Here is a 17,500-nt window from a genome sequence, read left to right as displayed (position 1 = left end):
CTTTGGAGGAAGAACAAACCCCCACAAGCAACATTGGAAGCTTTGAAAGTCATGTCTGTTTAAAAATAGCCATCAGCCAGTTGCAGCAAGGGAATGCTACCTCCAGAGAGAGTATATATATATCACTCTGGCTGAATTACAAGGGGGGTGGGGATATATCATTAAAATAACTCTTTGACGTTGAAACTTGACGGCGGCCATTTTCTGATGTAACCTTTCGTCTTGTTTTCGTCGACCCGACATTTGTTGCGGAAGTGCAGCTCCAGACGAGAATGCAGAGCCCAGAGTTTTTCAAACGGAGTACAAAGGTCATATCTGGCTGTAATTATTTTCATCAGACAGAGAGGGGAGACTCTGCGGGTCTCACTCCCTAAGAAAATATTTAGTGTATGATCAAGTCTGAATTTTGTCTGATTCCAGGCTACTTGTAGCAGCGCTTTTCTGATCACAGCTATCATGCAAATAGCAGGACCTTTTTTGCCCCAGAAGAAAACGCATAATTTTAAACAATTAACATTCGCTTTCAAAGAAATGGAAGCATTTCCATAAATACCATTTCCTTTTTTGTAAAAGGATTCTACAATTGTACAAGTTTGATCACACTTAGTCAACCAAAACTAACGTGGATTGGAGATTCAAGGCACGCGGGAAGCAGCCTGGTTAGGTATTTATGGCCAGAAAGAGCCATCTTTCCTGGGGATTGATTTGGTGCAGCCTTGGGTCCGTGCTCCAGAGGTGGCAGAGTAAATACCTGAAGACTAATGTCTTGGGTGCCGGTGATCAATACTCACCTCGTGACCACACTTCTGGCTACGCTCTTGTTAAAAACAAATTAGTTAATTCTGACAATTTAATTGCTAGTCCCATGCATGCCTCCAGTTGTATAAGGCAGGCGGTTTGCACGTCTCGGTAAGGAAATGGTTTCCTGAAAAGTGTAACCTGCCTGGGATTTGTGCACATTCTGTGCCCCTCGTGTTGAGTGATATGGGTAAAGTCCTCGGCTGGATATTTTCTTGAACGTGGCATACCTGTTCACTGCAGAGATTGTTCATTATTGGTATTTCTTAATCCAGCTCCTGAGTTCATACAGTATGATAGTGATGCACTCATTTGAAATGTGTATCAATACTGTATATTATTATTAGTAGGCCTAATAATGGTAATAATACTGTTGCAGACATCTGAGATTAATTATCATGATTTTATTTCAAACTGGAATTGAAAATGATGTATTTAATATACTGTGGATACAAATCAAACTGCTGAAAGCCAGAACCTAATTCCATGGGAATTAAAGCACTCATGACTATCATTGCCACTGCAGTGCAGTACACACACACACACACACACACACACACACACACACACACACACACACACACACACACACACACACACACACACACACACACACACACACACACACACACACACACACACACAGTCATAATAGTAAAGAAATATATTTTTCATTCCATATATAGAAATGGAGAAAATTTGTCATGACGCAATCTCCAGTTTGTGCACATTTCTGGAAAGTCCATTGTCTGTTCTTATATCTCCCATAATATGGGACACGTAAACGGGGCAATGTAAAAATAGTTAAATAATAATGTATTGTCCTCACCAAAACATATCCTACACACACACACACACGCGCACACACACACACACACACACACACACACACACACACACACACACACACACACACACACACACACACACACACACACACACACACACACACACACACACACACACAATGCTAGCATGAAAATAAAACTCCCTATTGAATGTTATAATCATAGTCTTAAACCAGGACGTCTCCTTGCATATAAAAGTTAATTCAATTGAGAGGAAGTGTCAACAGTGCTTTAGAAATATTGAGCAAACAGCACAAGTTAACTTATAAGTGCTTGATTTGAAATAGTGTCTTGAAATAAAAGCCTACATTGGCAAAATATAGTCACAATGGTGTGTAGCTTGCCAATTCATAATCTGCTGCAGTTGCTAACTCTACAATCAGCAATATGGATTGCGTGTTACTTAGTTGAAGTTAATACCAGTGTGTATTGCTCTGAGAAGCGATTAACAAATTGGTCTTATGGTAATAGTAGCAGTGATTTTTGCTCTTGATACAACCAAGAACACCCTTATGTTGACAACATTCGAGTTCTTGGGGGCGAGAGTCACCGAGCGTGTTTACAAAGGAATGTACAGAAGTTCACATAGACGTCTGTTTTTAAGCGCGCTCATCTGACAAGTCCCCCTGTCCACTTGCTCAGTGCGAATACAATGGCATGTGGTACATATTAGGGGAGCTGGTAGTAATTTCAGCGCTGCTAACTAAGGAATTCTCCAGGGAGGCTTAATTACAGGAAGACCATTCTGAATATCAGTGAGCTGCATATTTTCCATGACAAGAGATTTTTCAAGCCGACTCTCTTCTGGCAGTGGCGAGGTCCTCGGCCGCATGATGTGGCACCGTGTATGCAGGAAATGCAAGTGATCTCTCCACCACCACCGCTACCTCAGGTGGAGCCGGTGAAGGAAAAATAAAATACTCTGTTTACAGTCAAATCCTCCTCGTTCATTTAATACTGAGAATGTAACCCTTTTCACACCAGTTCTCTGTGAACACTGGGGATTTTCCGTTGTACCACTTGTTTATGCGCTGATTTGATGCATAACAATTGTTACTTTTGCCTCTAATGTTGGCTCGGAAACACTCATGCGTGCACAGTCTTTCATACCCATATGTTTGCACGCCACACACACACACACACGCACACGCACACGCACACGCACACACACACACACACTGCAAAAAGGGACCCAGCATACTGCCAACTATATTTACAAAGAAAGAAGGCTTGCCAGTTTTGACTCCGTACTGTATACTTTTGTCTGTGGATCCTTCCCATGCACCACTGGGGGATGCCTGGGCTCTGTAAATGTTTGCAGATTACCATTTTTCTTAAATAATCCATTTGGAACCTCAAGTCATGTTCACTTGAAATCAAAAGCGGGCAGCATGCAGCTCTCATTTAGTTAAAATGACTTTTGGCTGATCTTTGGATAAAACGCCATTTGTTTTGATGTATATAAAGGGGGAATGATGCAAATTGGGTTTCAGATGAGCGTTTAATTGCCTTGTGTCAGTCTTTTGTATCATGGTGTATCTGCTGTTTCACTTCACCCACATGTGTGTAGCTTGCCATGTCTGATGTAGAAATGCATTGCTACTGCAGTTTGTTTTCTTTTGAGAATAAAAGTGGTGGATTAAATACTTGCAAGCAAAAAAGCCAATGCAATATATTGTGCAACTGTTGGATGATGGGGGTGAACTCAGGCAAGCCATGCAGATAGGGAATATTTTGATAATAATTTGATGAAAATTGGTTTAATCACATTTCTGCTCAATTAAATAAAAGGAGTAGAATACAAAGGAAATAAGAGCAGATATGCGATATTAAGCATGGTACAATTAATTGGGATAATTTCGGTCGGTTGCCATAGCCAAACTTTTCACATCTTAAGAGCTTTATCTGTTTATAATGGCATGATATTTGTGGTAAGTTGTAAGTGTTGTGTGGTACCATCTTCCTTGATTCCTTAGATCAGGAATTAGATTTGAGTTGACTAGTAAAAATGTGCTTTAACATAGGCTTAAAATAGGCTTATAGGCCACATGTGCAACCCTGCGGTAGCTCAGACTTTGGGTTTATAGCCTAAACATTGATTTCAACTTAAACTTAAATTTCAGCTTTGCTGTCTCGTTTATTTTCATAGGAATATATTTGTTTATTTTTACATTATACAAATTATTATTTGGGTAAAAAATTACAAATTTCCCTTCCAGCTTCCGAAGAAGATATTCTCAAAGGCAAGCAATCTATCAGAAGCCAAGCTCTGGGGAATCAAAACTCTGACAGCGAAGTGTTGTTGGATGGAGACGATGACACACTCTCATCTCTGGAAGAAAAGGAGCTGGAGAATTTAACAGGTAAACAGCTCATTGATTTAGTTTCTAGTTTTCTCCACCATTGCAGCATCTTAAGTCGCGCTGATTCTGTCGCATATCCAGCCCCTTCACTTGGATCACTCCATGAGAAGGCTATGAACAGGTTTCTATCGTTTAGCTAATATGAGGGAATCACCCTGCCCGCTATTAGCTCTGACAAGACTTTCTCAGTAAGTTTAGTCCATTGCTGCCAGTACCATGCACCTGATAGGGTGGTCGTGTGTTTACTGTTTGGAGGCATGTCACGGTGTAATGAGAGTTAGGGCAGGTAGCTTATGACTTCAATAAGGACTTTTTGTTCATAGCTTTCAGAATTACAGCATCGTTTTTATTAAAAAGTAGACTGCATAGGACATCATCTTGAATATAGCCTGTAGATCAATCGTCCAAGAGCAGTAAATAGGCTATTGATTAATTGACTGAAAACCACGGGCCACATAGGCCAAATCATATGGTGGCCCACTAACCCAATATCAATTGATTTAGCCTAAATTGCTTCTGTCCCACCCATAGCCGTTAATGTGACACCGTTATTCGAATAAGCAATTATATATCATATACTAGGCTAATCGGATTTCACCCCATAATCCGCGTTTTTATTTGCAGTGACCACGCGCTCGCCAGACTAAGCTGCACAAACATAGACTTGAAGAGCTATTAAAATAACGCCATCGGGTGACAATGGGATTAAGCGTCAAATCCTGCTTAATAAAGTGACATGGTTTCTCAAATCAAGTCGAGGCTATATTGTCAAGAGGAGCGGGGGGGAGTTTACTGCTGGTGTCTTGTCGTCCCCCTTCTCAACCAGCTGTCTAGTTCAGGTGTAATTGAATGACTTTGAGTGACTGAAAAAAAGAAATGTTATTTCACCCCGGGATAACATGTTAATACCAACTAGGAGCAGAGTCTGGAGAAATGAACACGTATCTGTTTATTCCAGCCCGTCTGTAGCAGCTCTCTGCGTCAAGGGTGCTTAGGGAAATCAACCGCGGGTCTCCGAGCAGCTCCGCACATCTGCAAGTACAATGACCGGGCTCACATGTGCTTCTCCGGGCAGAGCTTCCACTCTGAGCTCCCCTGAGCCGCTGTAGCTTCATTGTCATACTGGCATAAATTAAGATTGATGAGAAATTAAACACAGCCGTCACCCCCAGCTCATGCACGTCAGCCCACAATCAATGGATTCTGATTGACGGCTGATTATGTTATATTTTTTTATTTTTTTGGACAGCGTATTCTGGTTTACAGTTTTTATATTTTCTAAATTGCCAACCACCCGATCAAAGCAAAAATGAAAAGCCAAAATTGCTATAATGGTCTCAAATGATAACCCTTTTGTCGCAGGTTCTTATCTATTATAAAATGGGCTGCTTCGACCGAGATCGAGATGTGGTCCAACAACAGAAATAATGGTTTTAGCCTGGCTATCCTTACAATAGGAGCCTAATGTTACACTTTATAGCCTGCCTACATAGCCTATATTTAACTGTGGTCAAAACCATTAATTGAGGAAAAAGGGACCCCAATTTAAACAAGCCCAAAAGCTTTCTCGTGGTCTTTATCCTTGACTGACCATCAGTGAACTGTATAGTGTATACTGTCCTTTTCCTATGCTAACTTCTAAAGTATTCAATCAATCAATCAATCAACCAAATGCCTATATTTATGCCTATAATATTAGCATAAAATAAAATAAATATCTCGCACAGTTATCTGTTCCTCCCTCGCCGACGTAGGCCTACAGGCTACCTTATGAGTGAAGGCGTTTGTAGCAGCATTTTGTTTTGAATTGCAGCTAAAGACTAGCACAATGTCCGCGCTCGCCTTCGCTGAGTTTATATTATGTTTACCTTTGCACGCTGGCGCTCATCGAAAAGGTCAGTGTGTTTTCCTCACGGAGAGAACAGAACGAGGCGAGTTGAGAAGAGAGAGAGGGGGGGGGGGGGAGAGGGGGGACGGGCGGCGCTTTTAGCGGAAACACTTTCGCTTGTATTGTGACCCGTCGCTATTGGCGTTTTGTGTCTCCCAGGCCCTGTAAACTTGAGCACCAGCGCTCAGCTGGTCGCCCCGGCCGTGGTGGTGAAAGGCACCCTGTCCATCACCGCCTCCGAAGTGTACTTCGAGGTGGACGAGGATGAGCCGGGCTTTAAGACGATCGATCCCAAGGTAAGAGAGAGAGAGTGAGAGAGTGAGTGAGAGAGAGAGAGAGAGAGAGAGAGGTGAAGCGAGGGGGGAGGAGGGAAGCATGAAGCGCTTCAAATTGTCACTTTCCAAACCCCAGTCAGGCACGGATCATTAACCAGGCTGTATCTATAACTAGTCTATAACTATTACAGTCTAGGGCTAAGAGACCAGTTTGTGAATTCTTTAAAAAAATATGAACAAAGCCTATTAATTTAGGCTATATGTGTTTTCATCAAGGCATGTTCTTGTGGTATATGATAATCCCTCGAGTTTTATTACCATATATATATATTTGTGGTTTTGTTTTTGAAAACATTCCTGTATTTTTCCCTAAACAGGCATGGTAGCTATAGCATAGGCCTTTATGTGCTATTTTTCACGTTAAAAAATAGTTTTGCCCTATTAGGGATATTTGTACCATCCTAGCCTAATATGGGAATATTGTTAGCAAACTATTTGTAAATGTATTCAAAATGACATTTTCTGTTTGAAAGGATTTATTGAACTTGATGATCTATAATTAAATTACCTGACGAGGCAGACGAGCAAAGAAATGTAAACCGAAACAGCGATGCAAGGCCTTGTTGAGCAATGATGAGCTGACAGCGAGGGACACTGACACTTCAATATGGCTTCAGCGTGCATCAATTCACTGAACCAAGTTCACCATTCTGTAGGCTATTAAAACAGATTTAAATAAAGTGGTGTGTTCAAGTCGGCGAATTGTACTTGAATTAGGCTAAAATGAAGACACGTGATGTTATATAGCACCAGGTATGCCGGCTGCCGCCACGTGCCCACGTTATTGACCCACAGGTGGTTGTGTGTCCGTTTGTGTTCAGCTGGTGGTCTTGCAATTTAACATCACGCTATGAAATTATTTAGCTGTAAGGATAGCCTATATAGGCTATAACAATACAATTACATTTGGGTAAGGTAGGCTGAGGCGGTAATGTTTTATAGCATAGCAACTGACTTAATCAGGTCGAGGGTTCTGTTTTTGTTGTGGGCCTATCCGCCTTAGAATATAATTGTCAAGTCAGCATATGTGTCTTCTGTCCAGCATGGCCTATTTTGTATTCTTGAAACATCTTTGTTGGCTAGCTCAGTTAACTAACGCAAAAGAAATGTTCTATTTTTGAAAGTACGCCTAATTATTATAAATGCATAATCACAAAAATAATATATGAGTGAAATATGTAACTTTTTCCTATTCTCTTATTTTCCCACGCTGATAACTCAGTATAAAGTTGTCTGTAATTGAGTAATTTAATGGTGCTCTTTTTTAAAAGCCATTTAGAAAATGAAATACAGCAGTTTAGCCTGACATCCCACCTGTCAAAACACGTCAAGACACAAGGCCAAGTTGTAATGTAATTTACAACGTTTTATTAACATTTCAGCTTAAATCACATGATGGAAATTATTTTAAACTTGGCACGCTACATTTTTTTATTCTTTCACTTAAATATTTTTGTGCATATATTTAAATAAGAATTTCTTCACTTTGTGAAAACATTTAAAACAAAGACAATTAAACGTTATTACATTTAGTTTAAAATGTACCTTCACTTTCTCTGGCAACGGCCCAATTGCTCCATATTGTAAAATAATTTGTTGGTGTAGTTTGCTTGCTTCCTTATTGTTACTTAATTTCTTTTTCACATTGCTTGGAGAATGAGTTTTCCCCCACCTTTCTTTTTTTTTTGTTTTTTTTGAAACGTGATTCCAAATGTCTCTGCACAATTTCAAACAGTCATTTATAGTTTTATAATTTGTCCAAACTTTTAGCATTGGTGAGTATTTCTCTCGCTAGTCTCCATGTCTGCTTAGCAGCCGCTTCCAGGGCCGAGTGTGGCTTTCCCTGAAACAAGTCCAAGTTTGGCAAAAAGTAGTGGGGACATCTGCGACACTGCAAGCAGGAGATGAGCTGCAGCAGGATGCCGTTGAGCCGGTCCCCGAGACACGACTCGTCCCAGTCGGTCTCTCTCGGGTGCTTCTCGCACTCGTATAGCAGCAGGGTCTTCATGTGGTAGCTCTGCAGCGGCTGGCCGGGCAGCTCGAGGTGCCGGTCGCGCAGGGTTTTGAGAATGGAGAGACACTTCTTCCTGCAGCCCGCCATCAGCAGCCTGTTCTCGGCCTCGCTGAACTGCAGCACCCAGGCGTCGCTCTCGGCGGAGCTCTGTTTCCCCGTTAACGAGTAGCACTCTTTCGACAGGAGGTTGAAGCCCTCGGCCTTGACTTCTGCCACCCGGTTCGGGCCGGGCCAGGGGATGTGCGGCATGGGCCACTGCGCCGCGCTCCTTGGCCAGATCCCGGTGCACTTGAACGCGGGCGTGATCTGCACCACGTAGCGCTCCCTGATCCGTAGCTTGACCTCGCTGGTGTCCGCTACCATTTTAACCACGTCCCGGTAGCTGCACTTGTCCACGGCTTGCGCCACCAGCGTCTGAAAACGCGAGCGGATCTTCCTGGCGGATAGGTAGCCCGAGGCGGTGATGAACTCGACCCACAGCGACATGCTCCTCTTTCGGCCGTCGCTCAGCTTCAGCACCGCGCAGCCGGGCAGCGAGCCGTCGTCCACAAAGTTGAACACCCCCATCTGGTTGAGGTAGAGCACCACCTCGAACTCGTTGGGCGCGATGACCTCCATCCCCTCGTAGCGCGCCTCTATCTCGCTGAGGGAGCTGATGAACCGCGGCTCCTGCACCTCCACCTCCTTCAGGACATCCGACACCACTTTGCAAACCTCCCTGATGGTCTTCGAGAGGGCCGCCTTACGAGTTTGGCTTCTCTCGTTGTAGTATTTGTTGAGCTGGTAGACCAGCTTCGCCTGGGTCGCGATCATGTTGGGGCAGAGGTCCGGGCCGTACACCGGAGAGTCGCAGTAGGTTGACGGATCCAATGCTTACCGGTGCAGCCCGAGGCAGAACGCTGGCCCGTGCAATAAAAATAAAAAAATAAAAAAAGATGAAAGTTTCTTTTTTTCTTCCTCTCAGTGGTTGCTGTAACAGCGGATGGACGTCAGTGTTATAGGAGGAGGAAACGGATAGGGATGCAACGTAATAGGCTGTTAAATATCAGTTGAACTCATTGGCACTTCCACATCGACCAGCAGACGCAGACAAAAGAACGTGACCGTGCTACCGGACGCACACACGCACCTACAGGATAAAACGCCGACCCTGAGCGGTCATCTCTCCTCCGCCGCAAGTTGCACTGCAAGGGGAAAACTGCGTTGTTTATTCTCTCGTCGGTCTGCACTCAGCAGCATGAGCTCAACCTGTGTAGTTTATGAATGGTTCCTTAGCAGGAGAGAGAGGGGGCCGGGCTTCGCCTCCTGCAATCAACGTCGGAGCTGTCAGTGGCGTCAGCCAATGAGCGGCGGAGCTGTCAGTACGCTCGGCCAATCGGCGCAGTCTGCCAACTGGCATCCCTGCCTGCGCCCGGAGATGCACTTTTGCTTTCCAGTGCGGAGCTGGCAAGCTCCAGATAGGAAAAGGTGAAGGAGGTTTCCATAGAGGAGATACACAGGGTGCTAGTTTGTTCCGTATGAAGTTGAAAGTAATGCCATTTTTAGAGACAAGCGTTTGAATCTTTTCGCTGCCTGCCAGTGCGTCACATGTAGGCTAATGTTGTTGGATCATGTGGAGCTTTTAGATGCTGGGTGCATGCATATACTGTGAGTGATACACTTTAGACACATTTGTATCCTGCAGATGAAGTCATGTTTACTAAATGTGTTTAGCGTGGTGTTTTCCTCATTTACGAAGTGTGTCCTTTTTTTAAAAAATCTCTTTGTCAAACGATGACTAGCCCTATTCGATTTTCGTCAGGTTTCTTCGTATAAAAAGTAGACTTATTAAAACATGTTTAACTCTTAGTATATTAACTTGTGGTTTATATATCGTATGAAATGCTGCCTTTATGTCTTTGGTACACTCGGGTGTGTTCTGAGATATTTTTGTTGTAGGCTATACATGTGAAATAGGCCTACTCGCCAGTCGCCACTGGAACGGACACTTGACGAAGTGGGCTAGAATACACGATCAATTGAAATAGTGCGCGCAAGTAAATTAAATTAACGCCTGGAAAGTAAATTGAAACCTCTCTTTCTAGAAATTCATGTTAAATTGTTGTTTTTGTTCAGCCTAGTGGGATGATTGTAGGCTAGCCTATATATAGCCTATCTCCCACTGATACGATTAGTATACATTATTTATATCGACTTGAATATCTTCATTGTAAAGATGTTTTATGTTAGAAGCTAACATATTTAATCCTTATGTGTACTGTAGGCTATAGCCTATATAATCTTTTAAATGTGTGAGCAAAGACCATGACTACACCTGCTCTGCAGGCTCAGACAGCTGAGGTAGACAGGCCTATAATACCAATATTAAAGTCATGTGATTGTTTGTGTTTGCAACTACAACTACTTTTGTTCAATAGATTTTTACTGAATTATTAATTATCTTCGTCTTTTTTTAATTCCATGCAGTGTCTGTGTGTGTGCGCGCGCGCTGTGTGTGAGATTTGTATGGTGAATGAAATTATTCAATTGATGACCTCTCGGCGTTTCATGAAACGCATAATGCGCTAATCTATTTTTTTGTATCACCGGTGAGCCTTGCCCATCCAGAATAATTTAACGAGGGGGGGGGGGTTCTCCGAGCTTGTAATTGCAGTCCCCTTATCACCCCAGACTTCATGTTAGATGACTTAAGAAGCCATCACTTGCTCCCATGGAGGACACGAGTTAGAGAAGCGCTGGGGGGAAGGGACTGGAGGTGTGTGTGAGACATATCGGCTATTCAGTGGCATTTTTTAGCAAAGGGAAAAATGAAAGCGTGCAAACACAAACAACTTTAACTTTTTTTTCTTATTTAATTATTAAAAAAAATAGAGAGGCTATGTTCGAGTTATTATTGGGTGACGGCCTGCTTTTTCTTCAATTAATGACGCAGAGGTCATTCAGTTGAATCGTTAGGGAGTAAATTAGACACGTTGTCACAACCTCCGTCTTAGAGCGCGGTGATTTTATTTTTCATTCCCTCAAGGCTATTTGATTAGCATTAATAATTGTTTTAAATCACAACTTGGTTGTATCGAGGAGTAAAGAAAAACATTCGCTATAGGCCTTCTATATGGCGGTTTAGTCCGAAATCCGAATCCAATTCACTGTTTGTTACTTGAGGCCGCCTAATGATCGACATATCGGTAGGCCTCAACATTTCCCGTTACCCCAAAATGACGCTGTAAAACTGATGATCATGATCAGATCTATCAAACTTTACTGTTTTTTAGACCATTTTGAAATCTGAAAATTGACCATCTGAAAATGACATTTTGCATGCATAGAAAATTAAATATGGTTGTCTATAGCCTAGTTTATTGCATGCATGTCTTTTCAGTTGCAAGCAGGCTGCATATAAATTACCTACAAAATAAGAATTAAATTAAAATGTTTTTAGGATATAGCCTAGAAGAAGTTAAGAATGTAATTTAAGCTATAATTTTTTGGATTAATAATAAATACTTGAAGAATACAGAGAAGATTAAACCTTTGCAGCATAGATTAATATAGGTCTAATAGTAGGCTACAGTGTAATACAGGACCTAAATTCAGCAACACGTTTTCTTGATTACTCTGCCTTTATTGTATTTTATGAATAATTTAACGTATCCAGCTGTGCATGGAAACCAAACAAGCCACAATAATGAGCAAAGGCGAGAATGAATTAGGGATTATTTCATCCCTGTTTTGAACTGGCAAATCCCCTTGCTTGTCTTCTTGATGCATGGGTTTGATGAAGCTGCTTCCTCTGCTTGGTGCCGAGGGCAACTCGTGATTGGGTTCACATCATTTAACATGCAGTTGAGTCTAGAAGTTCAGCAACGGCTGAGCCTGTTGAGCTCGTAAGTCAATAGCGAAAGGGAAAAAAAACTTTACTCATAGGTTATGAATTAAAATACATCAGGTTATCACTTTGATACTTTACTTGGGATCATTCACTAAACGTTCATTTAGAGGGTAAACCTCCGAACTACAGTACACAGGAATCTGTGTAAACTCCAATAGTGTAAAAATTACCCAAATGGACAACTAAGGGTATGTGTGTGTGTGTGTGTGTGTGTGTGTGTGTGTGTGTGTGTGTGTGTGTGTGTGTGTGTGTGTGTGTGTGTGTGTGTGTAATCAAATAAATCTATTGGTAAATCTCTGTAGTTACCTTATCAATTATCATTTAAGTATTATATCATAGGCCACCTCAACTAGCAGAGCTATCGATACACCTGTGTTAGTATAAGTATAATCTATATACTAATACTTAAAACATCTACATCAAATTCTCAGTGTTAATTTAACCCCGAGAGTGGAAAATAAATCAAGGATTTTACTGTGTTGGCTATACAGTGTCCTGTACCCTAAATGCCCCAACAACCCAGCAAAAAAAAGAAGGCAAGGAGAAAAGAAAAAACGATTACAGTATATCACTTTGTGGATTCGCTGTATGCGTTAATATAATCAACAGATTGCGTTTAGGCTTATGAATGAGTATATGCAGAGTCTGTTCGGATGCGTTTCCCAGAGCCACTCAGGAGAACAGAGAGATCCTCTGTTGCAACACAATCTACGGCTGGCCTAGCAACCGTGCTTGATTTATTGTGATGATTTAAAAGAAACACTAAAGTGTTGAGATTTGACATTCCTTCCCCCTGCATCATGAGCCAGATGAAGGGGAATAGGCATCCTCACGTAGCGATAGACAGTCCCAGCAATAGACGGAGAGAAAGAGAGACCCTAATAGGTCCATTTTCACTCAGTATTTTACGTTGTGTCAGAATTGTGTGTGTGTGTGTGTGTGTGTGTGTGTGTGTGTGTGTGTGTGTGTGTGTGTGTGTGTGTGTGTGTGTGTGTGTGTGTGTGTGTGTGTGTGTGTGTGTGTGTGTGTGTGTGTGTGTGTGTGTGTGTGTGAGGGAGAGATAAGAAAGAATGAGAGTAAATCGTGTATGTGGTGCAGAAGAGAGGAAAAAAAATAGGAGTAAAATAGGAAAATGCTTGGGTGTTTGATTTCAGGGTGACAGTGTTTATTGTTGAGCTCGCAGTTGCAGAGAGATTAACGTATGCCGCTCGGACTGAAAGTGTCCAAATATTATTAGGGTTACATGCTAACTGCAGCTTAATGGAATATATGGCGACAGTGGAAATGGCTTTTCTCGACATATTAGGAGGACACTCTGACCCGTGCATCCATCACACATTCTTCAGCAACAGTGTTCTGTATACAGTAATGCAAAAAACCACCACCAAAAAATAAAACAGAACTGCAATAATTATGTTAACTATTTCTGTTCTGCCGGGCGAGTTGGAGGGACGGGGAGACATTTTATAAGCCATGTTCCCTATTGACATTAGAGGTGTGTGTGCGTGTGTGAAAGCGTGAGAGAGAGTGAGTGTGCATTTTCTTCAATGTATGCATATACACTCCCGCTTCTGTGTGTGAGTGCACACTTTGTCTTTGTATGAACACAGATCTCAGTAAAGTCAAACACACTTCATACGACAACCTTCTTCAGCGCATTACTCTGGTTTCATCTCAGCCCCCCTCGCAGTGATTTTGCGTGCGTATGCAGTGGCGAGGCTTCCTTCGTGGACCAAAAAACAACAGCGTTTGATTAATGAGGTTTCGCAGGTATATGGAGGCTACCTCAACTAGCCTCCATCGGAGGAAAACCAGTGGCATTGGAGGGGGCCTCCCGGCTATCAGAGATCTCTCCTGCTACTTGCGCGTTGTCTTCTTTATCTCCGTGAAAACATCCAGAATTATCTCGGGTTCCTAAAGAGCTTTCCTCTGGTTTGTATTGACGGGAGAAAAGAGCAGGGCCCCAGCAGCGGGGGCCTTTGATCTGCGTCTGTGTGACAACTCCACAATGTGAAACACCCGCCCTCACCAGCCGAAAGCACAACGTTGTCCATGCCCCGCACTCTCAGTCACTGCCTTACTAGTGAACCCACTGCAAAATACAGACCCTTAAGGGTCCATTTTTATACGCTCAGAGTTAAATTAAGCACTCACACTGTAAGAACATAACAGCAGTGTACCTCACCGCTTCTCTCTCCATTGTCTTTATTCTTTTGCATTTATCGCATACTTTCATCTCTGATCTGTTCTTTCTTCTACCCTGTCCCCTTATCTGTCCTTACTGTCTCTGTGTTCATCGTTCAGCCTCTCTGTCTCCATCATCCGTCACACTCACTGTCTGTCTTCTGTTTCTCTGCCTCTCTCTCCCCAGTGAGAGGAACTACCAGATTACTCAGAGTAGCCCCAGGTGGCTGGCTACTGTGTACACAACGCCGCTTTGTTTTCACACCACAGCCTTTACAACCAAGCTAACTGCTTACCAGACACCACATGCCCAATGACGTGTGCTCTGCTATCGACTCCATGGTGGAAATATATATTCATTCATACATGGGCTTGAATGTTTACACTTAACATAAATGCTCATTATTGATGACATGTTTTTTGCATCAGCAACACTTGTTTTATTGATAACTAGCCAATCTTTTCATCTTTTAAACCTGGAATACATCGTCAGGGTTATCTGTGGGTTGCATATTTTAGGAGATTTTGCAGCAAATATAGTGAGCTATTATTAAAGTATTACCATCCTAAATTGGTCTGCAACAAATTGGCAAAATGACCTTAGGTCTTGCGATATGTCCATGCCTATACATCACATCACAAGGATAGGCAGTGTTTTCACATCTCCATATGTCTTCGTTCATCTGGGTGTCACAGTGTTATGGCACGGTATGAGCAATGGAGATATTTGAAGTCAAACTTCTGACAGAATGACTAACTCCACCTCGGCTGGCGATATTAGAATAAATTGGCTCTCCTTTACGATCTCTGGTTGGGTATAAATAAAGAACACAGCTGAGTTCAGAGGCCCTTTGACGTTGAGAGCGGGGAGAGAAAAGAAGGAGGAAAAAAAAAGATCTGCAACAGTTTTACTCCTGTGTCTGCTTGAGTTAGTGTGCTTTGTACTTCCAAGTGAATGATAAGGGAGGTGGATGTCAGCGCTAGGTGCTTTTAGCTCCAGCTTGCATTTTTTTCTCTCTCTTCTCTTCGGGAAACATGATAGGTGCAGGGAAAGGGGCTCGACGGCTCACTTACAACACACACAGACTCACACGCACACATGCACACGCGCACACACACACACACACACACACACACACACACACACACACACACACACACACACACACACACATACACATACACATACACACACACACACTGAGAGTGAGAGAGAGAATTTCCTATGCTTTAGCTCACACATTTTGCCGATGTCCCCCAAGCACGGATGGACCCAGCTGCTCCCTCCATAGAAGGCCCAGAGAAAATCAGCCCAGGCTACTAATTGCTTGGCAGGGCCCCTGCATCTGCTCTGCAGATCACAGCACTGATGATGAAGTCATGGAGCAGATGTGTGTGCATGTGTGTGTGCGTGCGTGCATATCTGTGCGTGCACGACACCTGGGTGTGTATGTGTGTGCGTGTGGCCGCACATGCACGTGTGTGTGTGTGTGTGTGTGTGTGTGTGTGTGTGTGTGTGTGTGTGTGTGTGTGTGTGTGTGTGTGTGTGTGTGTGTGTGTGTGTGTGTGTGTGTGTGTGTGTGTGTGTGTGTGTGCGCGCGCATGTAATGGCACCATGTCTGTGTTAAGACACAAGCCATTAATATGGAGTGGTTGCACAGCCACTCTAGTCAGCCTCCAGACTCCTTTTATACCAAGAACAAGGAAGTGAAAGTGCTACTGCCAGCTGATTGGCTAAAAGAAAACGTTAGCACAAACTGGATTGGAGGATCTTCACACCATCTAAATCACTGCAATCTGTGTGTTATGGCCAGTATTTGCATACTGCTTGACAACAAAAAAAATATGCTTGATGTTAAAGCAATTATTTTTTTACTATTTGAGTTGGCTGACATCAAAACATTCTGTTAGGGCTGTATTGCACCGATTGGGTTGGTGGTCAATCGTTGACTTAATTAGCAATTTAACCACATGAACTCTGCCTTCCCTCTTCTTAGCATGTCCTAATTGGCAAACATTCAGCAAATAAGGCAAACATTTTGCAAAAATAGTTGATCTAGAAGCTTTCAACACATCGTCTTGCAACGTGACGTGTGCTATTTTCGCTATTTGATGTACATGTAAGTATACAAGTTGTAAGTGGTTAATGTCCAGAGCCATCATTTCCAATACTGTATATCACTTTCAGTAGAGGTTCATCGTTTATGCATATTGTAAAATCACACCCGTGTGAACTGAGCGGTGGTTCTCCCCCCCCCCCGTGTGTGTGTGTGTGTGTGTGTGTGTGTGTGTGTGTGTGTGTGTGTGTGTGTGTGTGTGTGTGTGTGTGTGTGTGTGTGTGTGTGTGTGTGTGTGTGTGTGTGTGTGGGGCCTGGACAACAGCGCCCCTCCCTTAACATGTGTGGTCAGAAAAGGTACTACACAGGCTTGAGGCTACATACAGACCCACCCACATACAAACAAACTAACAAACAAACATACCTACACACACGGCCACGCTATGGAGACGGTGTGACCACCGCTCAAAAATACAATATAGTGTAAATACAAATTTCCGCTGAAATAATTAGCTGTTATATGGTAAATATCTACATTTTAAAGTCATCCCCCTGATTTTAAACTCCTGAAAAGCCCTATGCTGCCACATACAGTGACAGGACCCCTAGTGAGCAGACCACTGGTAACTCCTAATTGTTGGGGCGGTGACAGCTGCCTGGGTTCTAGTCAGTCTGGCTGAATGGCCGGTGGACGGACACTCAGTCAAAAGAAACCAGTGTGGCATTATGTAGCACTTTCATGTGGTTAGGCCGTCCCCAAAGTGTCAAACTACTACTGTGACCAAGCCCCCTCCCCCTCCCACACTGCCTGACCATGTTCCTAGCTCCCCGACCCTCTTGTGGTCGCCAGGGACGACCTTCGACTGCAGCTGCCAATCAGCAAGAGCCATGGTAGTGAGTTGGGAGGGGAGGGGGCTCTCAGAGAGAAGAGCGTATTGATTTTCCAGTTAGAGCCTAAGTAGTGTGTGCTATAGGGCTAACGGACAGCCCAAGCAGCTATGTCATTATCAATGAGGCCAGGAAAACGGATCCCTTCGCTCATACTCATTCAGCCCCCTCCCGAGGTCCCGTCCTTCCCTCATCCTCCATCTTTCCCTCATGCCGTCGCTCCATCCGTTCCCTTT

At 43.1% G+C, this 17,500-nt stretch overlaps 2 protein-coding genes across 6 annotated transcripts in view; one reads left to right on the top strand and one right to left on the bottom strand.

Annotated features, from left to right (window-relative positions):
- The window catches only part of lrba (LPS-responsive vesicle trafficking, beach and anchor containing), a 359,744-nt gene that overhangs the window by 207,899 nt on the left and 134,345 nt on the right, over positions 1–17,500 (top strand). For all 5 annotated transcript variants that reach the window (XM_080722061.1, XM_080722063.1, XM_080722062.1 and 2 more), the window contains 2 exons: positions 3,866–4,009; positions 6,057–6,193. In XM_080722061.1, the coding sequence (XP_080578187.1) occupies positions 3,866–4,009; positions 6,057–6,193 (281 nt within the window). The remainder of the gene's footprint in view (positions 1–3,865; positions 4,010–6,056; positions 6,194–17,500) is intronic.
- On the bottom strand, positions 7,980–9,059 carry mab21l2 (mab-21-like 2; the record flags this gene model as incomplete). Its single annotated transcript, XM_080722078.1, has 1 exon — positions 7,980–9,059. The coding sequence occupies one exon, from the start codon at positions 9,057–9,059 to the stop codon at positions 7,980–7,982; it is 1,080 nt and encodes a 359-aa protein (XP_080578204.1).

The sequence above is a fragment of the Nannobrachium achirus genome, assembly GCF_963921795.1.
Source record: "Nannobrachium achirus genome assembly, chromosome: 3".
NCBI classification, from domain to species: Eukaryota; Metazoa; Chordata; class Actinopteri; order Myctophiformes; family Myctophidae; genus Nannobrachium; species Nannobrachium achirus.
The sequence above is the reverse complement of the archived record's forward strand: the minus strand, read 5'-3'. Positions and strand labels throughout refer to the sequence as shown.